The 19261-nt window shown below is 46.5% G+C and overlaps 1 protein-coding gene across 2 annotated transcripts in view; it reads right to left on the bottom strand.

Moving 5' to 3' along the window:
• RHPN1 (rhophilin Rho GTPase binding protein 1) overlaps window positions 1-19261 on the bottom strand; it is a 43574-nt gene that overhangs the window by 20852 nt on the left and 3461 nt on the right. The window contains exons 1-2 of one of the 2 annotated variants that reach the window (XM_038760348.1): window positions 2794-2863; window positions 756-871 (exon numbers count right to left, since the gene is read on the bottom strand). In XM_038760348.1, coding sequence (XP_038616276.1) covers window positions 756-790 — 35 coding nt within the window. In that variant the 5' untranslated portion in view covers window positions 791-871; window positions 2794-2863. Of the gene's footprint in view, window positions 1-755; window positions 872-2793; window positions 2864-19261 lie in introns of those variants that run through there. The other variant, XM_038760346.1, reaches the window with a different exon arrangement.

Below are 19261 nucleotides of genomic sequence, written 5' to 3'. Positions count from 1 at the left end.
AACATATTAACAAAATAAAAAAAATAGAATAAATATGTACAAACAAAATAGAGTAATAAATACATACAAACATATACATATATACAGGTGCTGTGGGGAGGGGAAGGAGGTAAGGCGGGGGGGATGGGGAAGGGGAGGAGGGGGAGAGGAAGGAGGGGGCTCAGTCTGGGAAGGCCTCCTGGAGGAGGTGAGTTCTCAGTAGGGCTTTGAAGGGAGGAAGAGAGTTGGCTTGGCGGATGTGCAGAGGGAGGGCATTCCAGGCCAGGGGGATGACGTGGGCTGGGGGTCGACAGGGGGATGGGTGCGAACGAGGCACAGTGAGGAGATTAGTGGCAGAGGAGCAGAGGGTGCGGGCTGGGCTGGAGAAAGAAGGGAGGTGAGGTAGGAGGGGGTGAGGTGATGGACAGCCTTGAAGCCCAGGGTGAGGAGTTTTTGCCTGATAAGCGCTTGCTATGTGCCAGGCACTGGACTAAGCGCTGGGGTAAATACAAGCTAATCAGGTTGGGCACAGTCTCTGCCCCACGTGGGACTCACAGTCTTAATCCCCATTTTAGAGATGAGCTAAGGCACAGACAGTTAAGTCACTTGCCCAAGGTCACACGGCAGACAAGTGGTGGAGTTGGGATTAGAACCCAGATCCTCTCACTCGCAGGCCTGCGCGCTTTCCACTAGCCCACGCTGCTTCTCGAGCTGCAGGTCGGGCAGTCGTGAGAGGAAGATGACCAGGCTCTGTGGGGAGGGTGTGCGGGACTTACTTAAAGAGATTCTCCGCTCCGGCTCGCATCCTCATCTCCTTGTTGATCTGCTGGTTAATCCGGGCTCGGCGGTTCTGAAGTTTGCTCCTCTGGCTCTGGGCCAACGGGTCACAGCCCTGTAGAGACAACGAGTGAGTCACTCCATCCTCCATGGCCCCTTGCTTGCCACTCCACCTCCCTCTCCTCCCCTCCCAAGGCTACCCTCTCCCAGGAGGCGCCAATCAATCAATCGATCAATCAGTGGTGCTTATTGAGTACTTACTGTGTGCAGGGCACTGTACCAAGCGTTTGGGTAAGTACGATACGATAGAATCGGTAGACAGGATCCTTGCCCATAAGCTCCCCGTGTACAGGGGGAGACGGACATTAAAATCAATTACAGGTAGCGCAAATAGTTGGGTAAAAGGATACGGTGTGGGGCTGGGGTGAGTATCACTTTGATACAATTCCTCGACATCCCACAGATCAGTCTGCCTGCTAATCATGCAATCAATCAATCAATCATATTTAATGAGCGCAGAGCACTGTACTAAATGTTTGGGAGAGTACAATATAACAGATTTGGAAGACACATTCCCTCCCAACAAGGAGCTTACAGTCTAGAGGGGGAGGTAGACATTAAAATAAATCATGGATATTCGTTCATTCAATCGTATTTATTGAGCACTTACTGTATGCAGAGCACTGTGCTAGAGCGCTTGGGAAGTACAAGTTGGCAACAAGTAGAGACGGTCCCTACCCAACAACGGGCTCACAGTCTAGAAGGGGGAGACAGACAACAAAACAAAACATGTGGACAGGTGTCAAGTCATCAGAATAAATAGAGATAAAGCTAGATGCACATCATTAACAAAATAAATAGAATAGTAAATATGTATAAGTAAAATACATAGAGTAATAAATCTGTACAAACATATATATAGGTGCTGTGGGGAGGAGGTAGGGCGGGGGGGTGGGGAGGAGGAGAGGAAAAAGGGGGCTCAGTCTGGGATATGTAATTAAGTGCTGTGGGGCTGAGGGTGGGGTAAATATCAGGTGCTCAAAGGGAGCAAATCTAAGTGCAAGGGCATCGCTGAAAGGAGAGGGAGAAGGGGAAATGAGGGCTTAGTTGGGAAGATCTCTTGGAGGCGATGCACGGGCTATCACTGTGTCTGCTCCAGTTTCAAGTCCCGGAAGTCCTCCCCTCTCCTTCGACAGTCAGGTCAAACAGTCCCAAGAGAAGCAAAAAAAAAATGAATGACAGGAAAGGAGAACAGTCTCATTCTCAGCTGGTTCAGATTGGGTTAAAAGTCAGATTTAACCCTGGTGGCCAGGCAAGTTCAGTCAGACGTCTGAAATGAGATCCTTGAAGGAATCTCAGCCTGCAACTTCTAGCTTAGATCTGTAGATCAACCACCCTCCCCATCTCCTAAGGCCTCTTGAAACCTTCTCCTCCTCGAGGAAGCCTACCCGATTCAACTCCGCCTTCCTAGGCCAGGTCAATCCAACAGCTGCTCAGAGCCTTTGTGCTTACAAGCACCTGTCCTTGACACAAAACACATCTTTGGCTTACGTTAAACTTACACTTCCTCATTTATCCTTTCATGTTTCTGCTATCAGCAACTGTAGCATCGCTTCTCACTACAACTACTTGCAAATGGCTGTGTCTGTCAGTTTCCCCCATTAGGTTCTAAGCTCCTTGAGGCCAGGGACCATGTCTTTTATTCAAGTGCATTCTCCCACATGTTCAGTACTGTGCTCTACTCCCAATAGGCACTCAAACCCCTTAGCCCGCACCAGCTGCTCAGACTTGGACACTAGGTCTCCCACTGCCCATGGTCCTGGGCATTGAAGGCAGAGAGAAGACATGGTCCTTGCCCAGAAGGACCGGCAGTCTGATGGGAGAGACAGGATAGATTTTCCATCCCCGCTCCCAGCCTCAGGCCCCACATGTAGATACAAAGCTAAAAGAGGCCTAGGGATCAAGGCCGAGAACATAACAACTCTGCAAGGGCACAGAACAGAAGGGAATATACACACCCACATTCATTCCACCTACCAACTTGGGGGTCAGTGTGAAGGAGAGCCAGATGAACTTGGGCTAACAGAGGAAACTTCTGGTCTCCCCAGTCTTCCCATCAAACCCCGTGGGCCTTGTTTTCACGTGGTTTCATGAGCTTCAAACTCCAATAAGTCTCCCGCAACCTCCTTCCTCACTGCTTTCACACCCCCACCCCCCTCCCCGACCCAGCATTCCCACTGGAATTTAATTAAAAATCGGTTGGCTCTTCCGCTGTTGGCAAAAAACCTCCTCCTCCACAATGGGGAACGTGTCCTTTCGGTGCCCCGTTGCCATGACGCTGTCCTGAGCCTCCAGTGACGCAGCCCTCCGAGAGAGGAGTGGTAAGGTGTAGGGAGAGGCACACACACACACACACAAACACACACACACACACATCATCTTCCCTCCCCTTGCTTTGCCCCACATCCACCTCCTTTCCTCTGCCAATAGTTTGGTAATGGGCCCTGGGAAAAGGGCGGGTAGCAGCTTGGAATGTGTCCCCTTAGAGAAAGTGGACAAGGATACGGGGAGGGGCCCTGACTCCTGTTTTCTTTCAAGGTGACGCAAGTGTGCAAGGGTCTCCGATGACGTGAATAATGGTTAGTGACCTCTGGCATCCTCTCTAAGCAGTCGGGGTGGCGGAGGGAGGGCTGAGAGACAGACCGAGGTTGGAGTGGCCCAGGCTGGGAGACAGACAATCTCGGGAGCGATGACAAACAAACATAACAAAAGCTCAGCCCTTGTGAAAGGGGCCCATTGTGTTGGGGGAAGAGCTGGAATACACGAAGGGATATTTCCAGGGAGCTCCTGGAGGTTAAATAGAAGAGTCTTTTTTAAAAATTTCCTTAGGGCAATAGGAGAAGGAGGGGAGGTGCTGGGGAGAAGAGGAAGGGAGATGGGCAGGAACACCCCACAAACCCCTCTTTCCCTGCTCTCTAAAAAGAAAAAAAATAGGCCAGAATGAGCAAAAACTAGTGTGTGGCTGCTGTTGGAGCAGGGACCAAACCACTTCTGGGCAGGCAGGAGGGGAGACGCTCCTCCCCTCCTGCTTCTGTCCCAGCCTTGGGGCTCCCCCAGGCATCCTGCAGTGGAAGCAGTGAGATGCTAAAGGAGCAACAAACAGCTTGGTATGGGCCAAGCTCGGCCTTATTTTGGGCCTTCTCATCAGGGGGACGGGAGGGAGGGTCGGAGACAGGAGAAGAGCTTGGGCTGAACTGGATGTGACCTGGGCCTCCCTCCCAGGGTGGATTTGCGGAGCACAGGCAGTTCCTTGTATATGCACAGTTGTGCCCCTGGACTCCCTTTTCGAGTCAGAGTCCCAGGAGCCCAGACGGCCTGCTTTGGTTTGAGCAAAATCTCCCTACAGAGCTCCACGTGTTCGAATCTCACTTTTTATAGATGCTGTCCTAGGGAGTGGTGTTAAATTGGTTATTCAGAAGCAGCATGGCCTAGTGGATACAACATGGTCCTGGGAGTCAGAAGGTCCTGGATTCTAATTCCGGCTCTGTCACTTGTCTACTCTGTGACCTGGGCAACTCACTTCACGTCTCTGTGCCTCAGTTACCTCATCGGCAAAATGGGGATTAAGACTGCGAGCCCCTTTGTGGGACATGGACTGTGTCCAACCTGACTGGCTTGGATCTACCCCAGCGCTTAGTACAGTGCCTGGCACATAGTAAGTGCTTAACAAATACCGTTTAAAAAAAAGTCGTGAGGGCCACTCAACCCGTAACTGCAGTACTATATGAAATGTAGGTCAGAGATGGAAATCTGGGTGAAGTCACACGAGTTTATAGACAGTTTGACTTCACTGCCAGTAGAAAGTCGAGAATAGAGGCTCATTTCTATGACTCAGAAGGACGTGTTCATTGTACTACTGAGGGCTAAACACGGCGAGCCCCAGGACATACTGCCAACCACAGATTGGTTCCATCCAGCGTCTAAAAGCTTCTGTCCAGTTCCAAATGGACAATCGGACCAGACGCCCTGGATCCGGGCCCAGAAGGGCACGTTTCCCCCATTGGGGGTCCCGAGCCCTGGTTTGAACTCTCTCCCCATCATCGCTCCCCAGGAGATGTCACTGAACCTGTTACAGGCCCCCATCAATAGGCCCTTTCAGCGCTGTTAGGGGGGAAAACTCCGACACACAGCAGACATACAGCTGAAAGGAAAATGTGAATTAGGAAGCTCCCTCAAAAGGCTTACTGCAGGGCAGACACTTCCCAGCTAGGCATCTACTGGGCAAAATGGGCCACTGGCCAGAACCACTGTTGCTGGGAGCTCCGCATCCTTCCCTCCCCTGAGGGCTTCCTCCACTCTCTTGTGGCCTTTCACCAAGAAGCACTTGGTTTGTGTGGGAAAGGAAGGCATGCATGCGTTTTGGGCACATGCACAACACTCCAGGGAGAGGCAAACTTTGGTCTGGGGGCAAACTGGCTTTCCCTGCTCAGGCCCCACCACAGCCTCAAACAGGGTCCACACCTGAAGACTGGAGAATGTAACACAATGGAAATTCATGACCGAAATTGTTCCTTTACACACAAACACATACACCACTATTTCATTGGCTTAGATAGACATTAAGCTGCGCAGGTTTTGCCTGCCCTAATGAGAAGGCAGTTGTCCATTCCCCATTACAAAGGCGAGAAGTAGCTGGTACCTGGAAGAAAGGAGTGTAATTCCCTACTTCGGTTCTCAGTTTACCCATATGCAAAATGGCTAGAATAATTCCAGCTCCTCCCTCACTCAAGAGACTCTCTGAGGGCTTTGGCTTCTCTCCCTGGCACTTTGTGAATTCCAGGGTAAAGCATTTTAGTAGTTACACTCCAAAGGGGAAAGAATCCTCTCCACAGACCCTGCCAAGGACTTGCACTGAATCACCCCATATTTCATTCATTCAATCGTTTTAATTGAGCATTTACTATGTGCAGAGCACTGTATTAAGCACTTGGGAAGTACAAGTTGGCAATATATAGAGACGGTCCCTACCCAACAACGGGCTCACAGTCTAGAAGGGGGAGACAAACAACAAAACAAGAAGACAGGTGTCAGTACCATCAGAATAAATAGAATTATAGCTATACACCCATCATTAATAAAATAAATAGAATAGTAAATATTCCTGTTGCTTCAAATCAGGGTCACGCTGGGCTCACTCCTCCCAGCTTCCACCACTTTCTGGTGCCATGGCTGCCCAGTAAGGAAATGCCAACCAGGGAAGGGGCAGGGGGGTGACTGTCATCTCCCAACTGACAAACAGCGGTGGACTAGTAATAAAAGTGGAGGAATCCTGCTTCCAGCACCCACAGAATATTAATATTACTATTATTAGTAATAATAATATTTGTTAAGTGCTTACTATGACTTTGGATTCACGACTTGAACATAAAACTGGCTGTCTTGGTGTCAGCCTGGTACTTTGACGGCCTTGTGCATCCCTGAAAACTTTGGGGGCCCTGCCCTGGGTGAATCAAGTTCTTTAGAGTCGGAGGTGGATGGCAACCTGCACAGACCCTGTAGGATGGGGGTAAAATGCCAAGTGGGGCCAGAAACCACTTTTCTGTCTGTCTTGATGTTAATTACTAGTGCCCTGCCCCATTCTCTGCTTCTTTCCTCATTGTGGGCAGGGAACGTGACTACGTTTCACTCTCCCAAGCACTTAGTACAGTGCCCCGCACACGGTGAGCACTCAAATAACACTGATTGATTCAACTGACCATGTCCACCTTGCATTTCACAGCTAAAATCATCTTGATCTCACAGGGCAAATGGACAAGCTTTGGCCTGAATTTCCCAGGTGGCTCGAGAAGATTGTGTGTTTAGACTGAAAAGTCCAGAAGGCTCGTCTACCGGATAATTGCTTCACTTGTTACATAATTGCAGTGATGTAGCCTGAACCCCCCCAAAAAACACTTTAGCGCCCAAGGAGAAAAAGCCTGCTCAAGGAGACTCAGGAACTTCAGCCTTAAACAAGACAAACCAAAACAAAAATAAGAACACCCTCAGAGAGAAAAAGAGCCATGTAACTTTCAAAGATTAGAGCCAAGTTCAGTCGGGGCTTTAAAATGCCTAGCTTTGTAAGCCAAGATAACCTTTCATGAGTGTCAGTATTTGTGAGCTTATTTAAGGAATTTAGCTTGTGAGAGGCTTTGGCTGTTTGTTTTCCTTCTAAACTTCTAAGGTTACCTTAAGCGAGTGAAAAAAAAAACCCACTTAATCACCCTGTGTAACTTGGTGTATCTGGAGGCCTTAAAACCACCTTGGGAAACTTTGGGTGACTTGCCACCTGTCCACATGCTTTGTTTTGTTGTCTGTCTCCCCCTTCTAGACTGTGAGCCCGCTGCTGGGTAGGGACCTTCTCTATATGTTGCCAACTTGGACTTCCCAAGCGCTTAGTCCAGTGTTCTGCACATAGTAAGTGCTCAATAAATATGATAATATGTTTTATTTTGTTGTCTGTCTCCCCCTTCTATACTGGGAGCCCGCTGTTGGGTAGGGACCGTCTCTATATGTTGCCAACTTGTACTTCCCAAGCGGTTAGTACAGTGCTCTGCACACAGTAAGCGCTCAATAAATACGATTGAATGAATGAATGAATGAATGAAACCTACTGGATAATGACGGCTTCAGAAGTGATAGGGTGGTGTGGTCCAATGGAAAGTCCCAAGATTCAGGTGGCGAGGCTGACTCGCTCTCTCTCTGACTTACTGCCTGCCATCTTCTGTCACTACTGCAAGTGCCACCATCACTACCACCACCGCCCAAGGGGCTGTGATGCAGCTGAGTCGGGGCTGGCAGCACTTTAACCAACAGCTGCCCCAGTTCCTGCCTGGCTGTTCTACAGTCGGGTACCGAGGCAGCCAGAATTCCCTTCGTGCACAGCTAGAGAAGCAGCGTGGCTCAGTGGAAAGAGCCCAGGCTTGGGAGTCAGAGGTCATGGGTTCTAATCCTGCCTCCGCCACTTGTCAGCTGTGTAACTTTGGGCAAGTCACTCAACTTCTCTGTGCTTCAGTTAACTCATCTGTCAAATGGGGATTAAGACTGTGAGCCCCACGTGGGACAACTGGGTTACCTTGTTTCTACTCCAGTGCTTAGAACAGTGCTTAGCACATAGTAAGCGCTTAACAAATACCATTATTATTATTATTATTTAAAAAAAGTTGAAAAAGATTCCCCGGTGTGGTTAAAATGGGGCCCGAGGATGAGGCTTGAGGCCAAAGCGTCTGGACGTTGTTCTTGGTGCCGTAGTATAGACTGTAATTAACTTTAATGGTCTGTTCCAAGGAAGTTTGATTTATTGAGGGCTTAGTGTAGGTGCAGAGCACTGTACTAAGCGCTTGGGAGAGTACAAGATAAGAGAGTTGGTAGACATGTTCTCTGTCTACAACAGAATTGTAGTTTAGAGAGGGAAGGATTTTTCTATCAGTTCATTCATTTATTCATTCAATTGTATTTATTCGAGCGCTTACTGTGTGCAGTGCACTTTACTAAGCGCTTGGGAAGTCCAAGTTGGCAACATATAGAGACGGTCCCTACCCAACAGCGGGCTCACAGTCTAGAAGGGGGAGACAGACAACAAAACAAAACATATTAACAAAATAAAATAAATAGACTAAATATGTACAAATAAAATAGAGTAATAAATATGTACAAACATATATACATATATACAGGTGCTGTGGGGAGGGGAAGGAGGTAAGGCAGGGGAGATGGGGAAGGAGCGGAGGAGGAGAGGAAGGAGGGGGCTCAGTCTGGGAAGGCCTCCTGGAGGAGGTGAGCTCTCAGTAGGGCTTTGAAGGGAATCAAAGCTATCAGTTCAGCCCAACCTCCAGATTCTTTTTCGTCCCCTTACCATGCTCTTTCCTGCTCCTGGAGTAGGAGTCATTGCCTTCTAATCCCTTCCTTCCCTGTGTTCTTTTTTTAAAAAAAATTATATCTGTTAAGCACTTACTATGTGTCAAGCACTGTTCTAAGGGCTGGGGTAGATATAAGTTAATCAGATTGGGCACAGTCCCTTTCTGACATGGGGCTCACAGTCTAAGTAGGAGAGAGAAAAGGTGTATTGAACCCCCTTTTTGCAGTTGAGGAAACTGAGGCCTAGAGAATAATAATAATAATGGCATTTATTAAGCGCTTACTATGTGCAAAGCACTGTTCTAAGCGCTGGAGAGGTTACAAGATGATCAGGTTGTCCCACGCGGGGGTTCACAGTCTTCATCCCCATTTTACAGATGAGGTAACTGAGGCACAGAGAAGTTAAGTGACTTGCCCAAAGTCACACAGCTAATTGGTGGAGCTGGGATTTGAACCCATGACCTCTAACTCCAAAGCCCATGCTCTTTCCCACTGAGCCACACTGCTTCTCTAAGAGAAGTGAAGTGACTTGCCCAAGGTCTCACAGCAGACAAGTGGCAGAGCTGGGATTAGAACCCAGGTCCTCTGGCGCCTGTGTTTTATCTACTAGGCCACAGTGCTTCTCAATTTCCAACCTTCAAGTCTGGTTCCAGGCTATCTCCTACAGGTAGAAAAAAGCCTTTTTTTCCTCCCAAGCTTCCGTCTTTGAAAGCCCACCTCCTCCAGGGAGCCCTCAAGGGACCTAGTCAGCAAACCCAACTATGACTACACACAACAAGAGGCCCGTCGATGGCTGCAGGTTTGCTGTGAGGGACCTTCAGCCCCAGGAGAGACGAAGGCTGAGAGTCCCGTGAGTTCTGAAAAGTGTCCTGCACAGCTGCGGAGCTGAAGAGATAATGAATGTGGGCTAAGATTGCTTTTTATAGAAACCCATGATGAGGAAAAGCCTTTAAAGAGGAAAGTTCAGCTCATTACTGTCCTACTCAGTGTCCCCCTTTTAGACTGTGAGCCCACTGTTGGGTAGGGACTGTCTCTATATGTTGCCAATTTGTACTTCCCAAGCGCTTAGTACAGTGCTCTGCACATAGTAAGCGCTCAATAAATACGATTGATGATGATGAAGAGTCACTAGAAATAAGAGCCTGGGGTTTGGTTTGACAGACCTACAGGATTAGACAATCTAGGAGCTATTCCATAAATCAGCCAGTCAACTGGATTTATTGAGTGCTTACTACTACTAATAATAAAATAATGGCATTTATTAAGTGCTTACTCTGTGCAAAGCACTGCTCTAAGCGCAGGGGAGGTTACAAGGTGATCAGGTTGTCCCACAGGGGGCTCACAGTCTTAATCCCCATTTTACAGATGAGGTAACTGAGGCCCAGAGAAGTTAAGCGATTTGCCCAAAGTCACACAGCTGACGATTGTGGAGCCGTGATTTGAACCCACGACCTCTGACTCCAAAGCCCGTGCTCTTTCCACTGAGCCACGCTGCTACTCTGTGCAGAGCACTGTACTAAACACTTGGGAGAGTACAATATAACAATAAACAGACAAACATTCCCTGCCCGTGAGTTTACAGTCTAGCGGGGGAGGCAGACGTTAACGTAAATAAATTACATAAATTACAGTGACTTGCCCAAGGTCACACAGCAGGCAAGAGGCAGAGTTGGGATTAGAACTCAAGTCCTCTGGGTTTTAATCCCATAAAATGGAGTCATTCTCCCAAGGAGAGTTGCGCACAGACCTGGGGGGTTGGGGGTGTGGGGGGAGTGTCAGGGAAGTCCCGGTCAGGCTGGGCCAGATGGGGGGGACCCTAAACTCCCAGATGGAAGCCCCCAAGGTGTATTGGCACAGAGAAGCAGCGTGGCTCAGTGGAAAGAACCCGGGCTTTGGAGTCAGAGGTCGTGGGTTCAAATCCCGGCTCTGCCACTTGTCAGCTGTGTGACTTCGGGCAAGTCACTTCACTTCTCTGGGCCTCAGTTACCTCATCCGGAAAATGGGGATGAAGACTGTGAGCCCCACGTGGGGCAACCGGATCACCTTGTAACTTCCCCAGCACTTAGAACAGTGCTTTGCACACAGTAAGTGCTTAAAAAATGCCATCATTATTATCATTATTATTATTATTGGCACCTGGGCTATGGTGGCTTTTGGAGTGCCTGGCCAGGTTGGGGCACCTCTGTTCTGTCTGCTGTGTGACCTTGGGTGAGTCATTTTACTTCTCTGGGCCTCAGTTCCCTCATCTGTAAAATGGGAATTTAGACTTTGAGGCCCACATGGCACAGGGACTGTGTCCAGCCCGATTTTCTTGTGTCTACCCGTGAGCTTAGTACAGTGCCTGGAACATAGTAAGGGCTAAACAGTGTCTACCCGCACACTTAGTACAGTGCCTGGAACATAGTAAGGGCTTAACAAATGTCATAATCATTATATTATCATTGTGAGAAGCAGCGTGGCTCATTGGAAAGAGCATGGGCTTTGGAGTCAGAGGTCGGGGGTTCAAATCCCGGCTCCACCAATTGTCAGCTGTGTGACTTTGGGCAAGTCACTTAACTTCTCTGGGCCTCAGTTACCTCATCTGTAAAATGGGGATTAAGACTGTGAGCCCCCCGCGGGACAACCTGATCACCTTGTAACTTCCCCAGCGCTTAGAACTGTGCTTTGCATATAGTAAGTGCTTAATAAATGCCATCATTATGATTCTTATTCTTGTTATTGTTATTCGTTAAGTGCTTACAATGAGCTCCCTGCCCACTAGACTGTACGCTCGTTGTGGGCAGGAAATGTGTCTGTTTATTCATTCATTCAATCGTATTTATTGAGTGCTTACTGTATGCAGAGCACTAATGTATGCTCCCAAGCACTTAAGAACAGTGCTCTGCACAAGGTAAGCACTCAATAAACACGATTGAATGAATGACTGAATGACCAAGCTGAGGAACCGGCTCTGTTTTGCTGCTTGGCCACGGGTCCGTGGTTCTGTTTTGCCTCACTTCTCCTTAGTTAATAATAATAATAATAATAATTATAATAATAATAATAATAATGGCATTTATTAAGCACTTACTATGTGCAAAGCACGGTTCTAAGCTCTGGGGAGGTTACAAGGTGATCATTAGTTGCTCATTCATCTGTCAGTGGACCATGGCCATGGTCCCAGTCACATCAGCCTTGTCTTGTTACGGATGTCACCCTGGGAAGGTGCATTTGGTTGTACGTTACCAGTCCACCGCCACTTAACTTCTCTGTGCCTCAGTTCCCTTATCTGTAAAATGGGGATTAAGACTGTGAGTCCCATGTGGGCCAACCTGATCACCTTGTAAACTTCCCAGTGCTTGGAACAGAGCTTTGCACATAGTAAGCGCTTAATAAATGTCATCATCATCATCATCAGGAAGGGTCTTCTGGGGCTACTGACATGGGACGCCCGCAAGCGGGACTTTCTGCCAATGTGGCATTCGCAGGACTCCTGCCTTTCCTCTCGGACCGGATAATCATGTTCTCTCTGGATAAACAACCACAGTGGATTCGCTCCCTCCTCAGGCCACAAATGGCTCCCGCCAGGCCTGAAAGGGTCATCATCATCATCATCAATCGTATTTATTGAGCGCTTACTATGTGCAGAGCACTGTACTAAGCGCTTGGGAAGTACAAATTGGCAACATATAGAGACAGTCCCTACCCAACAGTGGGCTCACAGTCTAAAAGGGGTCAGGATATTCTCCTGCTCAGGGCCTCCTCATGACCAGCAAGGGATCTAGGCATAGGGAGAATCCAGCTCCGAGCATCACATTCCCTTCCTTGCCAGGAAACATGGTGGAAATCGATAAATGCCAAGGAAGCAGGGCTGAACATTAAGGGGACAGTTGCCCCATTCTTCCTCCCCAGCATTCTCTGGCACCTCTGATGGAGGAGACAGAATGGTAGGCTGAGCGGGCCGGAGTCTGACCGTCTCCCCCCCGTCCCCGAGGCTTTTGTTTAGCACAATCAAGGAACAGGGCAGCCTAGTGTACAGAGCACAGGCTGGGAGTCAGCAGGACCTTGGCTCTAATCCCAACTCCACTACTCGTCTGCTGTGTGACCTTGAGCAAGTCACTTCACTTCTCTGCGCCTCCTTTACCTCATCTGTAAAACGGGGATAAGGACTGTGAGCCCCACGTGGGACATGGACTGATTAGCTTGTATCTACCCCGGCGCTTACTATATTGTCTAGCACTTAGTAAGAGCTTAACAAATACCGTTAAAAACAAAAACTCCCAGGGAGGGAGAGACACCCAGGGTGGAAAGGGATGTGAAGCCCTGGGTTAACTTTTCCAGCATCCTGAAGTACTAGTTTCCTGAAAAAAACACAAACAAACCCTTAATAAAACCTTAAAGCTACACTTGCTGGGCACTAAGGAAATGTGGTTCAAAATTTTCAAGCTCGGGAGGATGGGGGAAACAGGGATTTAGTTGAGAGGATGTTCTGAGACTAGGGCCCGACAAAAGCCTCCCTCCCCACCACGCTTGCTTTCGTTAATCACTCGGCTCCTGCCTGTTTATTTTAAACTGCGGCTTTCCAGGATCACTCAGCGGGTGTCATCATCTGTCCTCTCTTGGGAGAGAGACTGTTTCGTGAAGTCGCAGACAATTCACTCTCTTGAGAAAGGAGGGGGTTACGGGCAAGTTTTCACACTAGTTGAAACAAAATGTGGGAGAGGTGTATAAAAAAGATCCCAGAGTTTACAATGCAGTCCGTCTACTGGGGAAGTCATCCTTAATCCCACAACACCGTTGCTCTACCAACGGGCCATTAGGAAGAAAAAAGCTTTTCTAAAGTTAACTTGATCCGTTTCTTATCTAATCACCTAAACTTTTCTGGTTTTCAGTTTGGCTCAATTGTGGTCTTTGAATGGAATCAGTACTGAACCGCAATATTCTTGGGTTTATGATAGCTCTCCTTAACACTGCTCTACCCCCTTCCCCTCCCCACAGCGCTTGCACGTATTTGTACATATTTATTACTCTATTTTATTAATGATGTGTATGTATCTATAATTCTATTTATCTATTTTAATGGTATTGATGCCTGCTTGTTTTGTTTTGTCTGTCTCCCCCTTCTAGACTGTGAGTCCAATGTTGGGTAGGGATTGTCTCTATCTGTTGCCAAATTGAACTTTCCAAGCGCTTAGTACAGTGCTCTGCACCCAGTAAGTGCTCAATAAATATGACTGAATGAATGAAAGGTTTGGGAATCAGAGGACCTGGGTTCTAATCCCAGCTCTGCCACTTACCCGCTGTGTTGCCTTGGGCTAGTCACTTAATTTATCTATGCCTCAGTTACCTCATCTACAAAATGGGGATAAAATATCTGTTCTCTCTCTTCCTTAGACTGTGAGCCTCATGTGGGACAGTCACTGTGTCCACCCTAATTAATTTGCATCTGCCCAGTGCTTAGAACAATGCTTGTCTCCTTCCCTTCCCCACAGCACCTGTATATATGTATATATGGTTGTACATATTTATTACTCTATTTATTTATTTATTTATTTATTTATTTTACTTGTACATTTCTATCCTATTTATTTTATTTTGTTGGTATGTTTGGTTCTGTTCTCTGTCTCCCCCTTTTAGACTGTGAGCCCACTGTTGGGTAGGGACTGTTTCTATGTGTTGCCAATTTGTACTTCCCAAGCGCTTAGTACAGTGCTCTGCACATAGTAAGCGCTCAGTAAATACGATTGATTGATTGATTGTCACAAAGTAAGCACTTAAACACCATAATTTTTATAATTATTTAGCACTCTCCTCTAACTAGCCCGGTTCCCCTCTTAGTCACTTTCCAAATTAGGGCAAGCAGAAGCACCTAGAAACCCTACCCCAGGCAAAATTTAGCACCCCCACAATCTCCCTAGTCCACGCAGCCTGCAGTTTCAAATAATTTTCTGTCAGGACTCTGGTTCTGTGGCCTTCTGGAGGATCTAACAGCATGGCAGCCTCCACACTCACTCACTCACTCACTCACTTACTCATTCTTCACTTGGCCCATGTGCCCAAGACTTTGTAGACGAGGAACAGAGAAGGAGCATGGCCTTCTGAGAGTCAGAAGACCTGGGCTCTAACCTCATCTCTGCCACTTGCCTGCTGTGCCACCTTGAGTAAGTCAACTCCCCTGTGCCTCAGTTTCCTAACTGTAAAATGGGGATTAAATATCAGTTGAAGATATTGAAGGCATATCTCCAATAGGCCCTCCCTAACTAAGCCCTCATTTCCTCTTCTCCCAGTCCCTTCTGCATCACATTTGGATATACTCCCTTTATTCACCCCTCCCTCAGCCCCAGACCACTTATTTATTTATTTTTATTAATGTCTGGATCCCCCTCTAGACTGTAAACTCATTGTAGGCAGGGAACTTATCTACCAAGTTTGTTATATTCCCTAAAGTGGTTAGTACAGTTCTCTGCACAAAATGCCAATAAATACAATTGATTGACCATTCCCCTCCCCATTAGACTGTGAGCCCCATGTGGGACAGGGATTATATCTGATTTGATTGTCTTATATCTACCCCCAACACTTAGCACAGTACTTGTCACGTAAATGCTTAAATATCACGATTATAATAAGGGATGATGAATCAATGGTATTCATTATAGACTTGTACGGAGAACACTATACTAAGAGCTTTAAAAAACTGTGTTTGAAACTGGGAAGTATTTTCTCATGAGAACTGTTATAATCCAGTGAAATAAGGTAAAGGCATCACTCCCCCTTTGTTTTGCTTTTCCTTAAGCTTGAGCAATACTAAAAGAGAATTATTCAGGATGGGGAAGGGTTCTCTTATAAATCGTTTACTAAAATGGAAGAGGGATGTGTATGTGTGTGCGTGTGTGTGCATACGTGGTGTGATCAAAACAGGGCAAGGATCAAATTCCAGAATCAGGAGTGAAAGGAGAAACTGTCCATGTGATGCCCATAACTCAGAGAACCGAACAAAAGTACTTCGGCAGAAACTAGCCAAGGCTCAGAAGGGATCGACTCTTGACTAAAATCATCTGTGCCTAGGTGATGGGAGACGAAAATGGGAGATGAGAAATAACAGACCACTTCCACCCTGTAAAGACCAAAAGGTGATCTCCCAACTCAATCTCCTCCTGCAAAAAAATGCCCCTCTCCTTTACTTTTGTGTCTTTCCCACAACAAAACAGGAGCTTAACGATAACTGTTGACAGTTCATCAGCTGGATCCCATAGCCTTTTAAATTGTGATGTGTTCAAGAGTGGCCTAACTGCCCAAAGGGAGTTTTTGAAAAAAAAAAAAAAAGAAAGAAAAAAAAAATCAATCTTACTCGCCTGCCCCTCCCCTTCCCAAGCCTGAGTTCTGTTGATTCTATTTCAGCCTGTAGTAAATGCTGTTTGGGTGAGTCCCGGAGGAGTAAAAACAGGAATCAAAAGCACAAACTGCAGAAAGATCCAATGTAAAATGACATTTTACATAAGAGTGCCTGAAACATATGGTAAACATTTACATTCATGTGATGTGTGAATGGCAGGAGAACTGTATGACAATTATATAAAAATATTAACCTGTATATATGTATATACGTTTGTACATATTTATTACTCATTTATTTATTTATTTTACTTGTGCATATCTATTCTATTTATTTTATTTTGTTAGTATGTTTGGTTTTGTTCTCTGTCTCCCCCTTTTAGACTGTGAGCCCACTGTTGGGTAGGGACTGTCTCTATATGTTGCCAACTTGTACTTCCCAAGCACTTAGTACAGTGCTCTGCACACAGTAAGCGCTCAATAAATACGATTGATTGATTGATTGATTAATTACCCAATATCTAAGGGGATGTTTGCATCTTAATGGCTGAGGTGCTTTCAGTCTCATTTTCAAACCAACAGAATGGGGATTTGTGACTTTTTTGTGTGTGTGTGTGTGGGGGGGGTGGCATTTCAGCATTGTTCATCTTGAAAACTCCAGGTTGGGCTTGTGGTGATAAGGCAGTCGCGCTGTAGGTGAAATCATTTCCTTGAATGGAAGCTCCCGATTGGATCTACTAGAATCTGGGCCAACAGAACTTTCCACTGAAAGATCCCATCAGGAAAAATAGCGCGGCTCCTTAGCAGTGTGGCTCCATGGAAAGAGCACGGATTTGGGAGTCCGAGGTCGTGGGTTCTAATCCTGACTCCACCACTTCTCTGCTGGGTGACCTAGGGCAAGTCACTTCACTTCCCTGTGCCTCAGTTACCTCATCTGTAAAATGAGGAGTAAGACTGTGAGCCCCACGTGGGACAACCTGATCACCTTGTAACCTCCCCAGTGCTTAGAACAGTGCTTTGCATGTAGTAAGTACTTAATAAATGCCATTATTATTAAATACAAACAACAGAGAGTTTTGGTGGTTATAGGAAGGACCACTGAGATAGCACAGTTCCATCTAATCAATCAATCAATCAATCGTATTTATTGAGCGCTTACTGTGTGCAGAGCACTGTACTAAGCGTTTGGGAAGTACAAGTTGGCAACAAAGCTGCATCTAAACTGCAAATTAGGTTAAAGTACTAACATGAAGCCAACTGGGTTCTAATCTCGGTTCCACCACTTGTCCGCTGTGTGAGCGCCAAGAAGTCACTTAATTTCTCTGTGCCTCAGTTACCCGATCTGCAAAATGGGGATGAATACTGTGAGCCCCATGTGGGACGTGACCTGGTTAACTTGTATCTACCTAGTGCTTAGTACAGTTCCTGGCACATAGTAAGCACTTAACAAATACCCTCCCCCCTCCCCCCAAAAAAGCAAAAGCCTGGGAGCCAGAGGGCCTGGGTTCTAATTCCAGCTCTGTTACTTACATGCTGTGTGTGACCTTGGTCAAATCACTTATCTTCTTTGTGCCTCAGTTTCCTGAACTGTAAAATGGGGGTTAAATACCTGTCCTCCCGCCTTTTTAGACTGTGATCCCCATGTGGGACAGGGGCCATATTCGGCCTGACTAATGTATCTACCCCAGTGCTTAGAACAGCGCTTGACACATAGTACAGTAAAAGTTAAATAAACCCTTCTAACCCACTGTTCCCAGTGGGATCCTGGGACTCATGTGAGAGTTTCTTCTGGCTACAAGCCCTCCATTTGCCTCCCCAACTGTCAACTCAAAGAAAAGAAGGCCCATGAAAGAGGGTGTATAGGACTTTATAAAATGCCAGTGGGTTTTTAAGTCCGTCAATGATTTCCTTCGTTTGGCCTTGTCCCATCTGGCAAGTCGTGCAGCCTGAAACGTCATGCAGAAAGAAGCCAAAAGCACTTGAAACCTTTGCGGAAGCTGCCTCATGAAACAAACATTTTCAACACCAACAGCCCCAATACTGACTCTGCATAGGGTAATGTCCATTTTGGCAACAGCAAACGGGGCCTCTGTATTTTGAACCGCACTCTGTTGATGCCCAGATGTTTATTAATAATAATGGCTTCAAGCACAACGAAAGTGTACCGGTGCAGATCGGCAGGGCTGGTTTTACAGCCAAATCTGAGGCACAGTCAATCTCAATCATCTGGAGAGAAATTTGATCACTTATTAATCACGGTGATCCAAAAGAGCTAGTTACACTGTCCACATTCCTAAGATAAATGCTACCACTGTATTTCTCTTGGTGTTCTGGAGGTGTGGCCACAGGCTACAAAAGAAAGAGAAGCAACAGTCTACTACTTAAATCCAATTATTGCACCTCCATCATCATCATCATCAATCGTATTTATTGAGCGCTTACTATGTGCAGAGCACTGTACTAAGCGCTTGGGAAGTACAAATTGGCAACATATAGAGACAGTCCCTACCCAACAGTGGGCTCACAGTCTAAAAGGGGGAGACAGAGAACAAAACCAAACATACTAACAAAATAAATAGAATAGGTATGGACAAGTAAAATAAATAGAGTAATAAATATGTACATCATCATCATCATCATCAATCATATTTATTGAGCGCTTACTGTGTGCAGAGCACTGTACTAAGCGCTTGGGAAGTCCAAGTTGGCAACACATAGAGACAGTCCCTACCCAACAGTGGGCTCACAGTCTAAAAGGGGGAGACAGGGAACAAAACCAACCAAACAAAATAAAATAAATAGAATAGTTATGGACAAGTAAAATAGAGTAATAAATATGTACATCATCATCATCATCATCATCAATCATATTTATTGAGCGCTTACTATGTGCAGAGCACTGTACTAAGCGCTTGGGAAGTACAAATTGGCAACATATAGAGACAGTCCCTACCCAACAGTGGGCTCACAGTCTAAAAGGGGGAGACAGAGAACAAAACCAAACATACTAACAAAATAAGATAAATAGAATAGATCAGAATTGAAAAAGTACATACTTGCACAGTACAAACATGTGACAAACAATAAATAGTCACAGGGCAGTGATCCAGTAAGACAGAAGAGCAAAAAGAGAGACTATTTCATCTCATTAGTATTCCTGCACAAAAGTGAAATGACTATCATGCCCTTCAAAAGAGGCTTTTAAGCACAAACAAGCAAGAAGTTTCCATGAAATCCCTCAGAGGGCAGGGATGTCCATTCTCATGGAAAAATTCAGGCTCAGCAACAGCTGGCATCG

This window comes from Tachyglossus aculeatus, chromosome 18, assembly GCF_015852505.1.
Source record: "Tachyglossus aculeatus isolate mTacAcu1 chromosome 18, mTacAcu1.pri, whole genome shotgun sequence".
NCBI classification, from domain to species: Eukaryota; Metazoa; Chordata; class Mammalia; order Monotremata; family Tachyglossidae; genus Tachyglossus; species Tachyglossus aculeatus.
Note: the sequence above shows the minus strand (reverse complement) of the source record. Positions and strands in the feature narration are given on the sequence as shown.